The sequence below is a fragment of the Camarhynchus parvulus genome, chromosome 17 (assembly GCF_901933205.1).
Source record: "Camarhynchus parvulus chromosome 17, STF_HiC, whole genome shotgun sequence".
In the NCBI taxonomy this organism is placed as follows: Eukaryota; Metazoa; Chordata; class Aves; order Passeriformes; family Thraupidae; genus Camarhynchus; species Camarhynchus parvulus.
This window is the reverse complement of record NC_044587.1, coordinates 10,604,024-10,623,966: the sequence shown is the minus strand read 5'-3', so window position 1 is coordinate 10,623,966 and position 19,943 is coordinate 10,604,024. Positions and strand designations below refer to the sequence as shown.

The following is a 19,943-nucleotide window of genomic DNA, read 5'->3' as shown; positions in this document are numbered from 1 at the left end:
AGAGGTGGATCTGGATTTGCTGATTTCCAGCTCTCCAGCCAGCAGCACACACAAGCAGTTAATCCCAGGCCACGCAGAGCTGGCTGCTTACCTGGCTGGAGCGGTGCCTGGTGGAGGGAGGGACGTGGGCACGGTTCCACACCTTGCAGGGCAAGCATCATAGCAAAAATATTTGCTGAAAAAAGTGCAGCTCCACCCCGAGGAAAACCGGGTCCGGGAGCAGAGCCCCATCCAGCTTTGCAGCCGGGTGAGCAGGGGACGAATGCGAGCGGCAGCCGGGAGCCGAGCACCGCCCGGCACCTCCAGCCTGCGCCGCCGGGCTCAGCCGAGGGCACCGGGCACGGCCGGGGGGCTGGGCACGGCCTGGGGCTCCAGGGAGCCTGTGCGAGGGGGCAGGGAGCCCTCTGTGCCTCGGGGGCAGCCATGGGCCGCTGGAGGCTGCCCGGCCCCGTGCTGGGCCTGCTGCTGCTCCTGTGCCCGCCGGGCTGGGCCGCCTGCCCGGCCGCCTGCCGCTGCTCCCCGGGAGAGGCGGACTGCAGCGAGCGAGGCCTCCTCGAGGTGCCCTGGAGCCTCTCGGCCAACACCAGCGCCCTGTGGCTGGCCCACAACTTCATCTCCGTGCTGGGACCCCGCTCCTTCCCTCCGCTGCCGGGGCTGCGGCTGCTCAGCCTGGCCCACAACCGCCTGGAGCTGATCCACCCTCAGGCGCTGCGGGGGCTCGGGGCGCTGCAGGAGCTGGACCTCAGCCACAACCACCTCAGCGTGCTCACCCCCGAAACCTTCCGGCCCCTCACCGGCCTGGCCACGCTCAACCTGGCCAGCAACAGGCTGGGGCAGCTGGAGCCCGGGGTGCCGGGCGCCTTGCCCCAGCTCCGGGAACTTCTCCTGCAGGACAACCCCTGGGTGTGCAGCTGCAGCATCCTGCCCCTCTGGCGCTGGCTCAGCCACAACAGGGACAAAGTGCGAGGTGAGTGCCCAGAGCGCTGTGTCTCCAAGCCCCCCGCCCACTCCATGCTGGCTGGTCACCCTGCCAGGGCTGAGGCAGACCCAGCACCCTGGCTGCCAGCCGGCTGGGGCCTTGGGCGGTCAGTGCCCTTGGGGTGAGGTTCCCCGGAGTTGTCCTTAGGTCATGCCAGCTCCTGTGTCTGCTTGGGTGGATACAGCACTGGGTCTCAGTAGGTGCCCACATTTTGGTACTGGTCAGCAGCAGGGATTGCCTGCAGAGGAGGGTGTGCAGTGTCCCAGGGACAGGCACCCAGTGCTGGCCCCAGCTGAGGCACCAGTGCTGCACATGGCACCTGGAGGGGCAAGTGGAGCCCGTGCGTCAGGGTGCACATCACTGCTGGTCCATCCAGGATGCAATGCTTTCAGCCCCCTCCCCAAAGCCTTCATCAGCCTGCTTCTGATCCTGCATTTCTTCCCCCACGAGCCCCAGTGAAAGACAGCTCTGCCAGCAAAGTCTCCCACCACTGCTGCCCCCTCCTGCTCGCTTCCAGCTTGGATGCACTTGTTCTGGCTGGGACCTTCTGGCATCTCCAGGCTGGCTGCTCACTGCTCCCCACATCTGTCTTCTGGGAGCCAGTCCCTCCCCTTTGCCTGCCCCACCTGCCCTCCTGCCCAGACCCATCTTCCTATGCCCCCTCCAGCGCGGTGCCCACCTTGCATCCCATCCCATCCCATCCCATCCCATCCCATCCCATCCCATCCCATCCCATCCCATCCCATCCCATCCCATCCCATCCCATCCCATCCCATCCCACACAGATGACTCCTGAAGCTCACTGTTCCCCTTCTTTGTACCCTGACACGGGTGATGTTGGTGATGCTGGCCCCTGTCCTCCTGCCCTGGTGCCATCTGTCCCATGCAGACCTGCCATCCCCCTGTCCTTGGCCCCTGCCTTTCCCAGCTGTCCCGTGTGCCCTCCAGCACTGCTTCTCTCTCTCTTCCAGAGAAGAGTTTGCTCCTCTGCAGAGTTCCAGAGCTGCTGAACAAGTATCCGATCATGGCCTTTGGGGACGAGTCCTTCAGGCAGTGCCAGGACACCTCCCTGTCCCCCAAGCACTACATCGCCTTCTTCACCATCGGGCCCTTCTCCTTCCTGGCCAGCATCTTCTTCTGCACCTTCCTGGGCTCCCTGGTCGTGTTCTACCACAGCCTGCGCCGGGAGTCCCACTGCTGGAGGAGACCCCGCATCTGCAGGGTGCACTGAGGGGCCCAGCCAGGCCCTGCCCTGGCCAGCCTGGGCTCCATCCCTGCCCCTCTCCAGCTGCCTGCACCCACCTGCTGCAAACTCGTCCCTGTGGAGCAGCCAGAGGAAGTTCTGTTCCTGGAGTCACTCTGGGTTCTCTCAGAGTCCCCCAAGATGATGCCAAGCTGCCTCTGCCAGGGGGGAGCAGCCTCCAGCTCAGCTCCCTGCAGGGGCATGGGCCGACCAAAAATGCTCTCAATGTTTTGGGAGGCTCCCCAAGGCCACTCTCAGATCTGCATATCCCCTTCCTGAGGGCATCCAGGTGTTCCTTCTCCCCTTGTCCTGCCCCCTGTGCTGCCCAGTCCCTCAGTGTGCATTTAGGATGCCCCATGTGCCTCACTGTGCCTTTAGGTGCAGCCTGGGAGTCCCTGTGTGCATCCCAGGACACACCACGTTCTCTTGGTGCCTTTCAGGCCTGTGTGCATCCCAGGACACACCACATTCTCTTGGTGCCTTTCAGGCCGCCCCAGGAGTCACCATTTGCCTTTTGGTGCAGCCCAGGAGCCTCTATGTGCCTTTCAGTTTGCTCCTTGGGCCTTTTGGTGCCCCCTGCTCCCTCTGACTGCCTTCAGTGACCCCAGTAGCCTCAGTGCTTTTTTTCTGTGCCCTCAGAACTCCTTGAGTTGGCTTTTCCTGCACCCAAATGCCGTGTTTGGCTTCCGTGTCCTGGCAGGCACTGTTTTTCATTTAGGGTACCCCAGAGCTGTGTGCCTTTTGGAGTACCTGAAGATCTCTGGGTGGTTTGGAGCATTCCAAAGCCTCCGTGGGGCTGTCAGACCACCCCAGGCCTGTCAGGGTTCTGCCCAAGGACAGGGCTGGCTGCAAAAAGCTCCTTTTGATAGTTTTTTTCCATTGAGTCAGGAATGCTGGTGCTGAGATGGCTCAGCCAACAACCAAGGTCTAGGGTGAGGCTGAAGTTTAGGGTGAGGGCCAGGAAGAGCCTTGAGCTGCCACTGCTGTGGTTGGGCAGAGCAGCTGCCAAAGGATGGGGGAGGCTACAGTGGTTTCTCCCTCAATAGCTTTTCCCTAGGCTACAGCTCATCCCCAGCCAAGGTGTGGGGTTAGCTCAGGGTTGGGAGTGGGGACAAACAAGCCCTTTACAGGGGCCCTTTACAGCAGCCTTGGCTGCTGCCTCACCCCCCATCACCCACAAACTGGGGCTGGGGCTGCCCCTGCACCTCCCTGCCCTGCTCCCTCCTCTTTCCTGTGGAAATGCTGCTGGAAATTCTTAGTGAGTGTGCTGGGAAATGGCCTGGAAGGATCTGGAGCTGATCTCCACGAGAAAGCCACAAGCTGGGTTGACAAAAACACCTTTCAAGGAGGAACAAGAGCCCTTTTTGGCCTGATCTCTTACCCACTGCAAGATGATCAGAGCCACAATGAGATGCTGTGACCACCAGCCTTGTCTACTCCATCTCCTGCCCATGCAAGAGCTGGGACCTGCCAGGGCAGTGGCAGGGGTCAGTGCATCCTTCAGCAGGCTCTTGGCAAGGCTTCAGTGAATCACACATGAATAAGCCAGGTGTCACCTCAGTGGTGGCTTGCTCCTGTTTTATTTTTAAGAGAGAAGCCGGCCCCATGTGCTGCCACATGGCCAGATCCCTGCTTCCTCCCCTGCTGTGGGGCAGGGGTTGGCAGGGAGCTGCTGGAGGCAGCAGCTGCTCCAGTGCTGCCAGCCCTGCCCCTGGGAGGGCTGCAGGACCTCTGCCAGGATCATCGTCTTGCCTGTCCCAGGAGCAATCCCAGCTCTCCCAGACCCTCTCTAGAGAGGGTTCAGTTATTCCCAGGAAGGCCTGGGCTTCCCATTTGGAGGTGGGACCTTGTTTGTCATCCTGCACAGCCACCTGACCCCTGCTCCTTCCCTCAGACCATCCTGAGGCTCAGCCCCCACGGAGGCTGGGCTGGAGGTCTCAGCTCAAAGGGAGGATGCTGTGGGTGGGTGATGTTCCTTCAGTTCAGGCCTGGGGGACCTTCCTATTTTGGAGATCCCTTGATGGACCTTCCTGTGGATGGGCTGAGGTGCGGGAACTTCCCCAGTGCCCTCATCCCTGCAGTCCATCCCCTGTTCCCAAAGGCTGGGTCCCAGGAGATGGAGCCCACAGTGGCAGGGGACAGTTTTCCCCAGGATGGAGGTGGGACAGGGCCATCTGCCATGGTGCTGGTGTTTGGACAGCTCCATGCTGTCCCCATCTCCTCGCTGCAGGGCCTGGCTGTGCAGGCTCTCTGTCACCTGAGTATCCCAGGATGGGCATGCCCTTTCCCTGCCAGTCTCCTCTATAGCCCCTGGCCTTTCTCCCTCCTGGTTTCTCCATCCCTTCCTGTCCCTCCACTGTTTGCAGACCCTGCCACAGGGCTCTGATTCACCACAGGGCTCCCCGCCAGCTTTGCCAGAGGTCAGAGACAGAAAGAGGCGCACAGCTCTGGAATAAACCACTTCATGATCCAGTCTAGACTTTACTGAGCTCTTGCAAAAACTTGGTATTAATGTAACATTGACGTATAAAGTAGGATGGGTCCGATTTCTCAGCTGGAGCTAGATGAACATGATGGAGCCACAGCAGTCGGTGGGACGATGCTCACAGACCTCAGCTGCCATGTGAAATCCTGCCTGCGGGGCTGCTGCCCGCGGGGGCAGCCTGGGGCCGGGGGAGGGCAGTCCGTGGGTACCGCGCTGCACCTGGGTGTTCGGACTGGCAGGAGACGCTGCCCGTGCGCTGCTCCCCCCGCTGCCCACGGGGAGGATGCTCGGGGTGGCCGTGTGGGCCCGAGGGGAGGACCCTGCGGGGAGGGACGGGGTCAGCCCGGCCCGTTCGGTTCCTTCTCCCGAACTGGGATCTGCTTTCCACATCTCTGGGTCAGGCAGACGGAGCGCCGTGAGCTGGGGCTGCAGGGCTGCCGCGGGAGCTGCTGGCAAGCTGAACTGCAGGTGAGGATGGCAGGGGAGCCGCCAGCGCTGGCCGTGGTGTACCGACGGTGCACACAGGCTGGGGGGCCGCTGCAGCAGCGCAGCGAGCCGGGACCAGCCAGCAGCATCTCTCCTTGCATTGCTGGTGCTGAGGCAGTGTGGAGCTGGGGTAGAGGTCAGTGCAACCATCCAGAGCCATTTCCCGTGGAGAATTCCTGGCCAGGAGAGCTGCTGTGTGAGTGCTACATGCTGGCCGTGGCCAGGTCCTGGGGATGTTTCTGTGCAGGAGAGGTGGGAGCCGGGGTCTCGGCTGGCGGCACTCCAGGGCTCCGGAGTACCGCGAGTAGCTCAGGGGCGAGGGCTGCAGGGCGGGAGCTCTCCTGCTGCTGCCAGACCACGGACGGGAACCGAGTCACAGCCACGGGACCATGGCGGGGGAAGGGAAGAGGGTCCATCCCCTGCAAGGAGCAGAGCACACATCTTCCAGCCCCTGCGGCAGACGGGAGGGTCTCTCGGCACAGCAGGAACATGTGCCCAACCTGCCACACCAGGAGCTGGCTGCTCCAGCTGCGCAGGACCGTGGAGCCCTCCAGGTGGTGGAGCACACGTCTGAGGGGCTGTGTGTGCTCAGAAGGCTGCAGCCTGTGAGGTTAAGCACGTGTTTGTGGTCTGGCACCAGCTCTTCCCTGCTACCGTGGGAGAGCAGGCACCGTGTGCCTTCTGCAGTCCTTTCCCCTTGCACGGAGCCAGTCAGTGGCAATTCTGATCATTGTGGCACTGTTTGGAAGCAATTATCTCTGTACAGTGAAGTCCAAACCTTGTCCTGGTTCTGCCGTGCTTCCTGGAGCACGAGCATGGCAGCAGGCCTAGGAAGGGAGGGAGATATACAATGGAGTCACCGTGTATGGATGAAGGATGCTTTCCTCCCATCTCACCCAGAAGAACCCATCAGTGTCCTTTGAAAGGCAGTCCTGGCTGTGCCTTCCTACTGGGTTGGGCAAGGACTGATGGCCCTCGGGGAGGAGGTCACACCACAGTGCTGACTGAGGGGTCGGAGAGGTTGAGCTGGCCGGTGATGTCGGTGGGGTGATACTGCTGCAACACACAAATAGACAGACAAAGAGAAAGGAGTGTTAGGCAGTTCTGGCACTTGTCCCCGCTGCCACTTCTATCCCATGTGTCCCTACAGGATATCTCTTGGGGGTGAAGCAACGCCCTGAAAGCTGCTGCTGGCTGAGGTCCCCTCCCAGTGCCATCCATGCTTGTGCAGAGGTCGTTGCAGACGCTCTCCAAGCACCCTGGAGCTGGGCAGAGGGGACACCCAGGAGCGCAGTGCAGCTTGTGCAGAGCGTGGCTGCCACGTCACCCGCTGAGCCAGGCCCTCTGCTCTGGGAGGGCTACAAGACAAAGCCTGTGACTCATCAGCCCAGCCCACGCCTGAACCTGTGTTTGGAGGGTCTGGCTGGGTTTTGGCACCTCACTGGTGCCAGATCAAGCTGTGCTTTGAGGCCAGGGCATTTCACCTCCTTGCTTGAATGACCCTGCTGTGACTATCCTTTCATGCAGGTGAGATGTGTGGTGTGGTTGGTTTGTGATAAAGTGTGGCGTTGATTGCTAATGTGAAAATACGGCCTGTGTTGGGGATGTGGTCTGGATTTGGGGTTCTGAGCTCCTTGCAGATGGGGGGGGCTTGGCATGGGAGAGGCCATGGGAGAGCCCTCCCCTGCAGCAAGTCGGGGGCAGAGCAGCAATACCCATCCATGGGCAAGAAAAAACGTCCTTCCTCCCCAGGCAGGAATTTACAGCGGGGCAGTTATTTCCTCCCTTCCTCCTTCCAAACTCCCTTCTTCTTCCAGCTCCACTCTCCAAGCTCCAAACCCTGACCTGGAAGCTCTGTCCAGCCCTGCTGTAGGCTGGAGCATCCTGCGCTGCTCTTTGGGGTCCTAATCCAGTGCCAGGGCAGGAAAGGGTCTCTGTGGGTCTCATGTACTGCAGCACAGATCCTCTCCAGTGACATTTTCCCAGCCCCTTCACCACCCTGGCCAGGAGGGCTGATGTTTTGAGGGGCTCCAGGGGGGCTCCTCAGTGACGGATCTCACCTGCCCTGCTTTGGTCGATGGTGGCCGTGGCCTTCGCGGCGCTGCCGGCAGCTCTGGCACTGTGGCTACCCTGTGTGCTGCACATCCTGCCTCCTGCCACCCCTGAACCTTGCATGGGCTCCGCGGGGCTGCCCTGCCCAGCCCGGATTTGTGCTTCCCGGGACCCTTCGGTGGGAGCAGCTGGGGCAGGGCTGGGAGCCAGCACGCTCCCGTCTCTCTGGTGCCGAGCGGGGACACGCTGACACCCAGGGAGCCTCAGGGGATCACCTGCCACCTCTCAGGGGATCACTCTGCCACTTAGGGCACTGGCTAAGATTCCAATGGAGCCTCTGGGAATTCCTGGCCGTGGTCTTGCCTTGCTAAGGGGCAACATCTTGGCCATCACCCGTCAGCACAGAGAGTGGCCGGGGCCATCCTGATGTTACTCTGCTGCCCTGGGGGAGCTTTTAGTGGCTATTCAGCAGCCCACCAAAAAACACCCCTCTTTCCCAAAATCGGGTGCAGCTACCCCCTTATGAAAAATTTGGATTCCAGCTAAATGCAGTGTTCCATGGCAGAGCTGCCGGGAGGTGTGTGCTTTGTGGGATGGGGCTTGACTCCGACAGGGAGGAGAGGTGACTGGGAAAGGGTGTGACTCACTTGTGGAGGAGAAGGAGGAACTGGAGATACAAAAATGAATGGGTAGAAGAAAGGTCCTTTGTTAAACATCCTGCCTGATGTGAGGGGGGTGGAAGAAGCGGAGTGTGCCTGTGTGAGTGCGTGTGCCTCAGTGCACGTGTGCATGTGGCTGCTGTGGTGGTGTAGCAGGGCAGGCTGGGGCCTTCTGGCCTCTCTGCACAGCTCTGGGGGTGGGAAACGCTAAAACAACCAAGCGAAATGGGCAATCTGGCCAGAAAAATTAAAATACAAGAGCATGGCTTTTGATTTGAAAGCATATCTCCTCCAATCACAGAGTTATCACAGGGTAACATTCTCATTTACTTTTTTTTTGTGTGTAAAGTTCATGCATGCAATTTTTAATAATAAAAATTAAAATAAAAATAAAAAATAAAAGAAAAAAAAAGCAAGAAAACGGTCATATCAAAACTATGTTAAAGTAGGACTAATGCTAGAAGCACATATCAGTAATTTAAGTTAAATTATGTTACAGGGATGGTGCAATAATCCCCAAACCAAACATTATAAAGCCAAGAAATTAATCAATATTAACCGTAGAAGAGACTCAAACATGTTAAGGTATGGAAGTGAAGTGAAGGCACCAAAAACTTTAAATGACAACCAGGAAGAAAATATAGACAAGAACTTAATGTCTTTAAAAATGACTTCAACCTAACTGGGCTCATATGGTAGTCCCTGGCTGGTGGAAGATTTTCTGGAAGAATTTTAGTTTGTTGTTGTGGTATTTTTTCCATTAAAAATTAGGATTCCAGCTAAATGCGATCTTGCTGTAGAAAATATCAACTTCCCTTTAGGAAAAAAAAAAAAAGTTGTCTTTGACCTACTTTTGGTTCTTTTGGGCCAAAAACTAGGCTCTTTCTCAGCCAAGAAGCGTTTGGCTTTGGGACAGCTGATCCTTCACTGAAAAGGTGACCTTTTGCAGGAAGCCCCTCGGTTGTCGCCCAGCTCCGGCACCATGCCCAGGGCGGGGCGGTGCCGCGGGCCGTGTGTCACTGCTGTGTCACGGGGGCTGGGGCTGGCAGTGTGGCTCTGCGGGGGCTGGCGATGCGGGGGGCTAAGGGACCTGTGCACCTCGATCGTGTCTGTACGCAATGTGCCGGCTCGGAGGTGTCTGTGTGGTTTATGCGTCTCACATGGCGTCTGTGGGGTTGCAGTATCGTGGGTGGCTGCGATGGATGGACACGTCAGCTCTGCCAGTGCTACTCGAGTTGCAGGAGCTGCCTATGGGGAACACATGCATCTCCTCCTGGGGCGGTGGGGATGATGTGCCGCGGAGAGGCTGTGCAGCTCGGGTGATGGTGGGCGCTAGGACGTTCAGAGTGGGGTGGAAGCTTCCCAGGGCTGTCTTGGCTCCATGGTGCCAGCCTGTCTCTCTGGCACTCCTGAGGGACCATTCTGCAGGGCTGCAGAGCAGAATCCATTTTTAAAACTCCCGACAACGGAAAGGAAAGAAGCAAGGCCGCCAGGTCTGCGTCTTTCGCTCGCTAGCCAGGAGAGCCCGTGGGGCTGGGGTCAGCCTGGCCTTCCAGCCCCAAGGGCTCTCCAGCCTTGCCCATCTAAGACCTGGTGTGGGCCCGCAGCTCTGCTGAGCATCATGAAAGAGAGCACCTCGCTGCTTTCTCGTCTTTACAAGGACCCCAGGCAATGTGCCCCAGCATGCTACGGACTCATGGGGCCTTCCAGCAGGAGGGCGTTGGGGTCTCTGAGCCAGGGCTGCTGCATGGAAGTGGAGGTCACCGAGCACAGGCTGTGACATGAGCTGGTGGCAGCACCCCGCTCCCCCTGGCTGCTCACCCTGCAGAGCAACCAGCAGGTCTGCCCAACATCACCACAAAGCTTGCTCCACCACGGACCTCTAGCCATAGCTGCTAGCCTCAGAGTTGGCCATGTTGGCTTGGATGTTCACCCCATTGGCCTGTTCTTGACCCAGCTAGCCCACTTCCCCGGGGAACGTGTCCTGAGACCCTGTCCATGGCACCCCATGGCAGGCAGAGCATTGTGACAGGCTTCAGAGCACTGGGGAGTAATTGACTGTGCAGCTGCCCCCAAAGTTGGGACCATCTTCTGGGATGGGGGGGGTCATATCCCTCCACAATTTGCCCATGAACAATGTACCAAGAAGAGCATGACTGGGACCCAAACATGGGGAGCCCTGTGTTGTGCTGGAGCCCAAGGAAGGGGAGAGAACAGCTCCATTGCCCATCCATGGGACCTGTGGTGCAGGTGGGCACTGGGCCTGCTCAGCTCAGGGCATTGGGGGCAGAGAGGGCTGTGGGCTGGTTGGTGTAGGATGGATGCCACACTGTGGAGCAGGACCAGGACCAGGACCAGGACCAGGACCAGGACGATTCCCTGAAGAAGGAGCAATGTGGGGGTTACCAGGGGTGCCACACACCAGCTGCCCCATTTTTCCTGGGTTCTCCCCATCCCTTCTGCTCACCGGTGGCACTGGTTCCCCCAGGGGCCCAGGGCACCATCATGTTGCTGCTCTCCCAGGGCAGGAGTCCTTGGTTTCCTAATTGTGGAGTAGTTCAAACACAACAGAACATGGGGGTCTACTCAGCACATGCAGATCTTTCTGACAATTTTTCTCCTCTCTATTTTCTCTGCATTCTACTTGTCCCTCCTCCTCCTCCTCACTCTTGCACCACCCCCTGCACCACCCACCCCATCTCTGTCTCCTCTGCCCCAGTCATGGCTCAGGCCACAAAGACACACCCTGTGACCTCCCTGCAGAGCTGCTCGGGGGTGCAGCAGCAGGGAGAGGGGACCCCAGACATGGGAGCGTTCCTGGGACAAGGTGCCACCCAGGGAGCACAGAAGCAGCACAGGAGATGACAGGGATACCCATCTTCCCTGGGGGTACAGATGATGAGTGGGAAGAGTGTGGGTGTTTCCCCCATGACTTCCAGGATTCGAGGTGACAGTGAGAGGAGCACTTTGTGTGAGATGGTGGCAGTCGAGCCCGGCCAAGGGCTCAGCTGTCCCCAGGGCCGCGTTCCAGGGGTGCTCCAGGAGCTTCTTGGTATGGAGCCTGCGCTGGTGTCAAGGGCAGCCTCCTCCATTTCTCATACACAGCCGTGGCCCCGAGACCCCCTGCGATACCACATGCTGTCCCCGAGGCGCCCAAGGCGGCTGGGGACGGGCACCCCGCCACGGGGCCACATCTCCCCGCGCTGCCACCGTCCCCCCGTCCCCGCTGCGCCTCGGGCAGCCTGGTGGGGACCTGCTCTGGGCAAGCCCGGCACAAAGCCGCTGGTCGCCCCGGGGAGGGGATCTTGGCAAGCCCAGCGCGCCAGGAGGTGGGGCAGCAAAACGCAGCGGGCGCTGCCACACGAGACAACAGAGTAGCCACAGTGCAGAGTGTCATACAACAGACGGCGACATGCAGAGGGACACGGCTCAGTCCGACAGACCAACAGCCCAACCTGACGCTGAAGTGTCTGAAGCTCCAGCACGAGCAGACACATTTGCACATTTGGAAACAGCTGGCTTTAGAGGCAGCAATTTGGAAATTTTCTCTGGTTATGTGAGAGCAGCGGAAAACACAAGTTTGAACCAAGGCTGGGTCTTTAACAACCTCCTCTTTGGAGCCTTTTCATCTCTTTTCTAGAGCTGCATTACTGCTGATGATAACCAGAGACAGCTGTCACTCCTGTGCGAGGACTATTCCGAATGCTAATTGTCACAAACAAAAATCACATGTAGAGAGTGTGACACGCATGGCTCTTGGTGAGGTGACACGGTGCCCAAATTAAATCGGGGTGATTGTTTTTAGGCATACAATGACAAACAGGTACAGGAACACTTAGGAACAGAAAAAAAAAAGAAAAAGAAAAAGAAAAAATGTCATCAGTTTCAAGAGGTCAGCACCGGTAAGGTGAGCGAAGCACAGAGAGGAACATCAGAAATCATCCAGGCAAAAAGAAAACAAAAAAACAAAACAAAAACTCGGTTGCATCTCCCAACTCATCACAGGACTCCAAGCCACCTCCTGCCTGCCCTCCAGGATCCCAGCATCCTTTCAGGTACACGGGATGACTGACTCACTGACTGACTGACTGACTGGTGACGAACATGAGCTATGCATGTACACTGGCAGCTTCGGGATGGGTGTGTGGCAGTCGATGGGATGGCAGAAGAGAGAAAGAGAGAGAAAGAGAGAGGGCAGAATTGTTCTTCTTCCTCTTACCGTATCCTTGGAGGACCTACGTCTCTTGAAGCTGGAGGCCAGGGTGGAGGTGATGGACCTAAAAGTGGCTTTCTTTTTAGGGTCAGGTTCTGCTCTACCACTTTTTCTATCCTAAAATGAATATGTATAAGTAATTAGATCTCTAGTGTGTTGTTGGAAACTCTAAATCTATTTGAATACTGCCCCATGTCATGGCCTTCATTTAGGTGAGAAAGCTACTGGAGGTGTTCTGCCACTCCCAGTCCTCCAAGGGCCTCCGTGAGCCAGGGCTACAGCACAGCCACCACACTGCTACAGCTACGGGGGGCCGGCCTCGCATCTGGAGCGCTGGGAACCCCTCTGGGAGGCAGCCCTGCTCTCCTGGTGTCTGCAGCCAGGCCGGCACAGCTGACCTCACTTCCTGGGGATGCTCTGCCTGGCGCCCTGCCCCTCGCTTCCACCGCTAGCCTGGCTGGACCGAGACGTGAGATGCTGCACCTACCACTAAAAAAAAAAGTGCTCAGGGCCTTTTCTGAGGCTGAATCCTAGTGCCACAAGAGAGAGAGAGGACTGCATTGAAAGAGAAGTCATTGTATGAATATTCTGTAAAAAAAATGTGTTCAAAAATTCAAATGATGCTGTTGTGCAAAGCCGAACGTGGTTGTTGGTGGTGGTTTGGTTTGTTTTCCAAAGTAAAACAGGCTAAAAAACAAAAAGGAAACTGGAAGAAAAAGAAAAGTAAAAAAAAAATACAAAGGAAAAGAAAGGGAGGAAGCAAAGCGTTAGTGCCATGATGTCGTCGGGTCAGGATGAACTCAAAGAGAAACAGAACTGAAAAATGTAGGCGTTGGAGTTAGCGAGTCGGACCTGGTTGGCGCAGGCTGGGAGCACCAGCCGCCATGGTGCGGGGGCCGCGGGCCGGGGGGCCCGGCCGCGCTCGGCGCCGGGCGCTGGCAACGAGTCCTCCCCAATTGCTTTGGTGCCAATGAGTGTGACCTTTCCGGCGGGGGACGGAGTGACCAGGTCTGGCTCTGCTACCGCACGGGGGTAACCAAAATGTATCCCGCTGGTGCGTAGAGCATGCTCGGGGATACATTTGCTCCTCCTTCTCAGTTCTCTCTTTTGCGGACATGCACAAACGGAAAGGAAAGCAAGATGAATGGAATGAAATGTCTTTTTCTTCCATGGCATCTCAGGAAATAGCCATGGCAAAACTGTGATCCCAAAAACCATTATTTTTGTTTGTTTGTTTTAACAAATAAATCTTTCCACTTGCCTACCTTCTAGCAATGTACCAGATACTAGTGCTCTGACGTTTCCTCCTGTGGAAAAGTCTTACAATGTCAAACGGCTCTTTACCATGAGGCTGTTTACCCCCACAGGGCAGCATGCTTTGCTCACAGTCCCACAGACTCTGCCCAAGGACCCAGTGCAGTATTTTCTAGAAGGTTGGCAAGTGAAAAATGGCAGTGCGACTAGTGTGCTCTGTCCCAGCAGCCTTAACCCCCTCGGTGCTGCTGCTTTTTGGAAGCAAAGGAAAAAAAAGGAAAAAAAGGAGAAAAAAAATTGAGAAATGGCTTTTCCGAGACTCTTTCCGGTGAACTGAACCCAGCGAGCTCTCAGGATGCAGCAGCCCCGCCTCGTGCTCCCCTCGCTGCTCTCGGGCAGCCCCCCCCGCAGCCCCAGCCAGCGCTGCTCCCCGGGGCCCGCCGGGCTCCTCGGGGCTCCCCGAGCCTCCTCCTCTCTCTTTGCCTGGCTGGCTCTGCTGCGAGCGGCAGTGTCCTTTAGCCACCTAAAGGAGCTCTCGTTCTGTGAACGCCGCTGCGCTTCCCCAAGGGAAAAACAGCCCGGGCAACTCAGACAGAGCCTCCAGCTGCCCTACACTGGGGTCAGGGGCACTGTGGGGCTCAGCCCCAAAAGCAGCAGGGGAAGGGAATTGTGAGGCTGGTGGCCCACAGATGTGCCCACGGCTCAGTGTCACTGCCAGGCACCTCTGACCCTCTTGGGCTTCCCTGTCTGAGCAGCAGAGAGATGTCCCAGCAGCAGGAGAAGCCTGGGAGAGCAACAGCCCCATAAAAGGAGACCAAGGGAGGCTTGGCACTGACAGGGACTGGCACTGCTGGCTCCTGTGTGGGGAGATGTCCTTGTCTCCAAAGGACAAGAGCACGCACCACCTCTTTTTGGAGTTGGTCCTGGGTATGGCAAGGGCTACCACGCTGCTGCAGAGCAGGCAGGGAAGGGGAGGTGATGGAAACTATCCCTGGAGCATTCCTCTACCTGAGCCCCGGGCAGGGATGGTCAGGGGCAGCAGGCTGACCTTCCCATCTGCTGCTGAGCACGGGCAGAACCTGCAAGGAGCCATGCTGGCACTGCCTGCTCAGCCAGGGCAAGGTGTGCCTCTGGCACGTGGTCCCCAGCAGAGCAAAGTCCCCACTCCGAGCTCCACTGGGGGTGTTTGGGCCAGGCCTCTGCCTGGTTGGAGCTTTGCTGGGAGAGACAGCATCGGGCAGGGGCAGCTCCTGGGGAAAAGGCAGGGACACAGGGACACTACCCTACAGCTTAACAGGCACCAATTAACCCAGCTGGAGCTATGGGGGTGGGGTGGGGGACAGAGGGCCCCATGCTAATCCACAGCTCTGCATTCACTGATTTGGTGAAGGAATGGAAAACGCACCTGGTGGAGATTTGCTCTAAAAACGGTTTGTCCTACCTGCAGGTTTTTCCTCCACACATTAACGGCCGCAAACGCCAGCTGCATCTGCTTCCTCCGCGCGTCCTTATGCCTTTTGTAAGCTATCTCTATGAATATTAAAAATATCCCGGCAACAATACCTCCAGCCACCAGCATAAACACACCTGAAATAAGCAGGAAAGTTACAGGGGGCAGTGGAATTGCAACACCACCCCTCATTTCTTCTGCATCATGCTCAGCAATGGGAGCATCTGCCATCCCCGAGCTCCCCGCGCCATCCCCCCCAGTCCTGGAGGGCCGGAAGGGGAACACGGCCTGGGCACCTGAGGGGTGTCAGTGCCAGCTCTGGGGGGGCACAGGGCACTGAGCTGCAGCACTGCTGGGAACAGGCACGGCAAGCCCCAGGGCACACCCCATCCCCAGGACTGTGGGGCCATTTGCACCAGAACCCAGCCCTGGTGCTCATCAGGAGGCACAGCCATGCACAGAGCTCTGTGCTGTCCTTGGATGCCTGCAACCCTTGGGGCTGACATTTCTGGAGTGGTGTCTGCAAAGATGGAGCAAAATACCCCTTTTCTCCATTGCCTGTAACTGGCCAGCAGTGTTGGTGCAGATGGGGTCCCATCCCACACCCCTCAGCCCTCATCACTGCATTGTCTGGCTGTAGGACCAGCAGCACCACCTCAGTGCAAAGGGAGAGCATGTCTCAGGGCTCTCACAGTCTTCGCAAGATGAAAACCCCTCTCTATCAATTATCCTTGTTCTGGGCCCTGCCCAGGGCTCCTCAGGACTGGGGGCTGCCCCTGGCCTCCAGCCCCTCCTGCAGCAGGGCTCTCACTTGCCTCCCCCGAGGTGCTGTTCCCCTCTCTGCATTGCTGCCAGCCCTGATGGCACTGTGACAGCCACAGTTTGGCCAGGGCAGAGGGAGGGGAGCCACGCTCACACCACAGCCCCACTGGCAAGAAGGGCACCCAGGGAAGGTGGGGGAAGCTTTGTGGAACTGCTCTGAGCAAGGTGGGAATGGAGCCCACCTCAGCAGCCTCCCGGCACTGGGAAAGCACAAATCCAGAAGGAGCAGAGATTTGGCCTGGGAGGAGAGCCCTGGGGAGGATGTCTTGAGCAAAAGCAGGCTACCCAGCAAAGGGGGAGAAAGAGGTTTGCAGAACAAACCTGCCATATTTTCAAAGGTGAGTGTTGCTGGGGCATTGCTACGGGAATCACACTCTTGATACCTCACCCAAGTCTTGTCCAAATCCTCCATGAAGCCGTTCTCGTGAGACCTGCAAGCGCAAGGAGACAGGACAGGGCAGTCACTGGGGACCAGCCACAGGCAGCTGGGGCACACACTCTGTGCCTTCGTGCCCTCCATCCTAGGGCTCTGGGCTTGCCTGCATCTCCTAGCACAGGAAGCAGGGATGTGCTGAGTGTGTCTGTGTGTGTGTGCACCTTTGCACAGGTGTGTGTGGGCTGTCTGCAGGGGCTGCCAGCACTGCATGGGCACTGTGTGGGCACCCACAGCTCCCCACTGCCCCTGCAGCAGCTCTGGGCCAGTGCCTGCTGCCAAAAGAGCCACATGTAAGCCATGGGGAGGGTGTGCTCCCAAGGAAGGATGGAGCTGTCAGTGCTCAAGAGCTCCTGGAGAAGGCTGTAGGGAGTGGTCATGAACCACATCTACCAGTTCCCTCCTGCACGGTTCCTCTGCCTGCCAGGGCCACTTGGAGCCCAGGCAATGATGGACCCCAGTTCTTTCTGGTGACCCCCAGCACCCTCTAGGCCAGGGCACTGCTCCCTGCAGTGCACAGTGAGGGCTGGGACACCCCAGCAGCTCAGTGTCACAGCTTGGTGTCACAGCCTGGGAGGACACAAGCCATGTCCTTGCAGCACCTGCCTGAACAGCTCGTGGGGATGGAGTGGGCACAGAGCACACATCCCACCACAGGCTCCCTGCACTTTCCTCCCTCTTGTTCCTGGTACACCCCCCCAACTTTCCTGGGCCATCTGTAGCCCTGGGCTTCCCCACCCTCTCCCAGGAGGATACTGAGGATTCCTGTGGACTCTTCAGGCTTCTCACGTGCTGGTCCCAAGTCCCATCTGTCCTGCTGCTGCCCCTCACCATGTTAAGATCATCCCACAGACAGGGACCATGGCTCCCTGGGTCTTGCCCATCTTCCACATCCTGACCATTCTCCCTCAGGCCTTTCACCTCTGCATCTTGGGCAGGACCCTCATGGCTCCTGACCCTGTCTCTCCTAAAATGAATCTCCCAGGACTCCCTCCCTTCACTTGCTCCTTCCCTGCTGCCTGTTTCTCCACCATGACATTTCTCTGTCTGCAATGAGTGTGGCATTGCCAAAGCCATACAAGGAAATCCCTTTTCACCCACAATATCAGGCTGACTGTGACACCCCACACTGCAGGTTAGTGCTGCTGTAAAAGCCTTGGACTCAGACATGTCCCTGTGTAACAGGAGTAGCCAGAGTTGAAAGAAAAGAGCCCTGCATGACCAGGCCAGGGCAGTGCAGTGCTGTGGGACAGGCTGAGCCCTGAGGGAGGAGCGGGCCATGGCAGCACCCACACCCTTCTCACACAGCCCTGCTGCTCTCTGCCTGCATTGCCTACAGCCCTGGCTGGCCCTGACTCTGCTCCCTGCCCTGCTCTGCCTCCCTCCAGCTCCCTGCTCTTCCCCAGCCCTGCGAGCCGGAGCTGGGGCTGTGGGTGCCCAGCCCAGCCACTCAGTGTCCCTGTCAGGATGGAAGGGCAGCCCGCATGGCCCTGTCCCTGCAGAGGTCTGGAGGGAGGCTGGCAGTGCCTGGCACGAGCAGCATTGGAGGCAAGAGCCGTGTACAGACTTGAGGATGGCCAGGGAGACGTTCTGCTTCCAGGGGCTGTCCTTGCGCATGCCGATCCCGAAGCCGGAGCGGAAGAAGAGCTCCCCCGTGGTCACCAGGTCACACTTCTGGGAGGCCTCGAACTCCAGCACCGCCGAGTCCCAGATGAAGGCGTGGAGCTTGCTGGACACACAGGAGGATAGAGGGGTCAGGCTGGGCAGCCCAGCTGGTCTGCAGCCTCTGTGGGAGCAGCAAGGGTGCTCCCAGCCCGAACTTAAACACTGAAGCCACCCAGCCTTGCACTGAAGGAAGAAAAGAGGCCCCAAAGGGAGGCCATGGCCAGGGCTCGCACTGTGCCACCCCCACGCAGAGCTTGTGCTCCCCACCGAGCCCTGGAACGCACCGGGACGGGGCAGATCCCACCCAGCCCCAGCTGGGAGGTTCCCATCAAGCCACGCTTTGGCCGCAGCTCCCTCCAGCTTTGCCCTGCTTGCTCCACCCAGCCGAGCTCCCGGAGGCCCTCCCAGCGTGGCCCGGCAGGGTCTGGCCCCACTCACTTGTCCCTCACTGCCTGGATGGCCTCGGCAGCGCTCTCGTAGTTGTGCTTCTCCATGTGCCGGTACATGGTGCTCAGCTCCACCTGCCGTCGGAAGTAGATGTCCACAGAGCTCTGCTTCACCGTGGCGTAGATGAACTTATCCGAGGGGTTCCGCAGCTGAAAGGACACGGCGGGGCTCCAATGTTTTCTGTCCTTCACCAGCAAAACTTTCTCACCCCAAAGCTGTTTCCTAATCTCCCATCTCCTTCAGGGACCTGTTCCCTAGAGAAGACCTTGATCTCCTCAGAGGATGCCACGGGCAGTGAATGCTCTGGGATCATGGTGCTGGGGCAGGGGATGCTCTGGGAGCACAGTGCTGGGGCAGTGAATGCTCTGGGAGCACGGTGCTGGGGCAGTAAATGCTCTGGGATCATGGTGCGGGGCAGTTGCCTGGGGCACGGGTGTAATGCTCTGGGAGCCGGGGCAGGTGCTGGGGCAGGAGATGCTCTGGGATCATGGTGCTGGGACAGTGAATGCTCTAGGAGCACAGTGCTGGGGCAGGGGATGCTCTGGGATCATGGTGCTGGGGCAGGGGATGCTCTGGGAGCACGGTGCTGGGGCAGTGAATGCTCTGGGAGCACGGTGCTGGGGCAGGGGATGCCCTGGGAGCACGGTGCTGGGGCAGGGGATGCTCTGGGATCATGGTGCTGGGGCAGTAAATGCTCTGGGATCATGGTGCCGGGGCAGGGGATGCTCTGGGAGCGCGGTGCTGGGGCAGGGGATGCTCTGGGATCATGGTGCTGGGACAGTGAATGCTCTAGGAGCACAGTGCTGGGGCAGGGGATGCTCTGGGATCATGGTGCTGGGGCAGGGGATGCTCTGGGAGCACGGTGCTGGGGCAGTAAATGCTCTGGGACGGGGACACAGTGGCATGGAGGGTGCAGGAGCCCTGTGGATGCCGTGGGTCTGGCAGCGCCATGGGCAGGGCACACTGCAGGGTGTGGGATGCTGTGGGTCTGAGCTGCTGCAGGGCACATTCCTGCGTGCCTGGGCTGATGAGCTGTGGCTGTGTCCTTGCCAGAGCAGGAAATGGATTTGAGGCATGTGAAGGGTATTGACTGCACCGCAGGGACGATTTCATTAGTTATAACTCATCCATAATGAATTGTTTCCTCGTTGGGCAGAGGAGGCTCTCCAGGAACTGGCAGGCAGTTTGACTGCAGACAGGCTATTTCTGGGCAGGTTGTTTTCCTGCTGATCCCTGCCCACATCTGTCCATTCCCACCCAGGGCAAGGGCTCAGACTCATCAGCACCAGCCCAGGCAGAGCTCCCTGGGTCTTGCCCCCCAGCACAGATCACAGCCATGGTGAATCAGGGCTCTGGGAGCCACAAGCCATGTGATGTGCCCCAGGGAAGGGGAAAGCAAGCGAGGGGTCGTTACCCGGGGGTCGTTAATGCCTGTGATCCTCTCCTCAGGTCGGTCCAACACCAGGAAGGCTGCCAGGTTGGCAGTGTATGAAGCCACAATGATCATAGCAAAGCCAGCCCACACCATGCCAAGGATACGGGCAGAGAAACTCCGGGGAGCACCTGGAGGGGGAGAGGAGAGATCAGAGCAGCACCACGAGGGCTTGGCTTGGTTGTGTGAATCCAAAGCTGTGTCAATCCTCATGACCCCAATAGCAGCTGCAGATGTGCACCATCTATCTGCTCTGCCAGCAGCTGTGCAAGGAGCCTCTGCATTGCCTGAACCAAAAAAAGCCTCCAGCTCCTTCCAGAGCA

General features: G+C 58.5%; 2 protein-coding genes across 13 annotated transcripts in view; one reads left to right on the top strand and one right to left on the bottom strand.

Annotated features, from left to right (window-relative positions):
* Positions 1-423: 423 nt before the first annotated feature.
* On the top strand, positions 424-2,210 carry LRRC26 (leucine rich repeat containing 26). Its single transcript, XM_030961727.1, has 2 exons — positions 424-967; positions 1,951-2,210. Exons 1-2 carry the CDS (start codon positions 424-426, stop codon positions 2,208-2,210), a joined length of 804 nt encoding a protein of 267 aa, XP_030817587.1.
* Positions 2,211-4,712: 2,502 nt separating this feature from the next.
* GRIN1 (glutamate ionotropic receptor NMDA type subunit 1) overlaps positions 4,713-19,943 on the bottom strand; it is a 38,809-nt gene continuing 23,578 nt past the window's right edge. For 2 of the 12 annotated variants that reach the window (XM_030961477.1, XM_030961479.1), the window contains 7 exons: positions 19,603-19,751; positions 18,180-18,337; positions 17,644-17,805; positions 15,965-16,074; positions 14,813-14,958; positions 12,970-13,221; positions 4,713-6,249 (listed from right to left, as the gene is read on the bottom strand). In XM_030961477.1, coding sequence (XP_030817337.1) covers positions 6,181-6,249; positions 12,970-13,221; positions 14,813-14,958; positions 15,965-16,074; positions 17,644-17,805; positions 18,180-18,337; positions 19,603-19,751 — 1,046 coding nt within the window. In that variant the 3' untranslated portion in view covers positions 4,713-6,180. Of the gene's footprint in view, positions 6,250-8,171; positions 9,335-12,123; positions 12,235-12,969; positions 13,222-14,812; positions 14,959-15,964; positions 16,075-17,643; positions 17,806-18,179; positions 18,338-19,602; positions 19,752-19,943 lie in introns of those variants that run through there. The other 10 variants (XR_004061223.1, XM_030961483.1, XM_030961484.1 and 7 more) reach the window with 10 other exon arrangements.

Coding starts and splice junctions, on each gene's coding strand:
- LRRC26 (XM_030961727.1), top strand. CDS start 424: ATGGGCCGCTGGAGGCTGCCCGGCCCCGTGCTGGGCCTGCTGCTGCTC. Junction 968..1,950: donor CAACAGGGACAAAGTGCGAG/GTGAGTGCCCAG, acceptor TCTCTCTTCCAG/AGAAGAGTTTGCTCCTCTGC.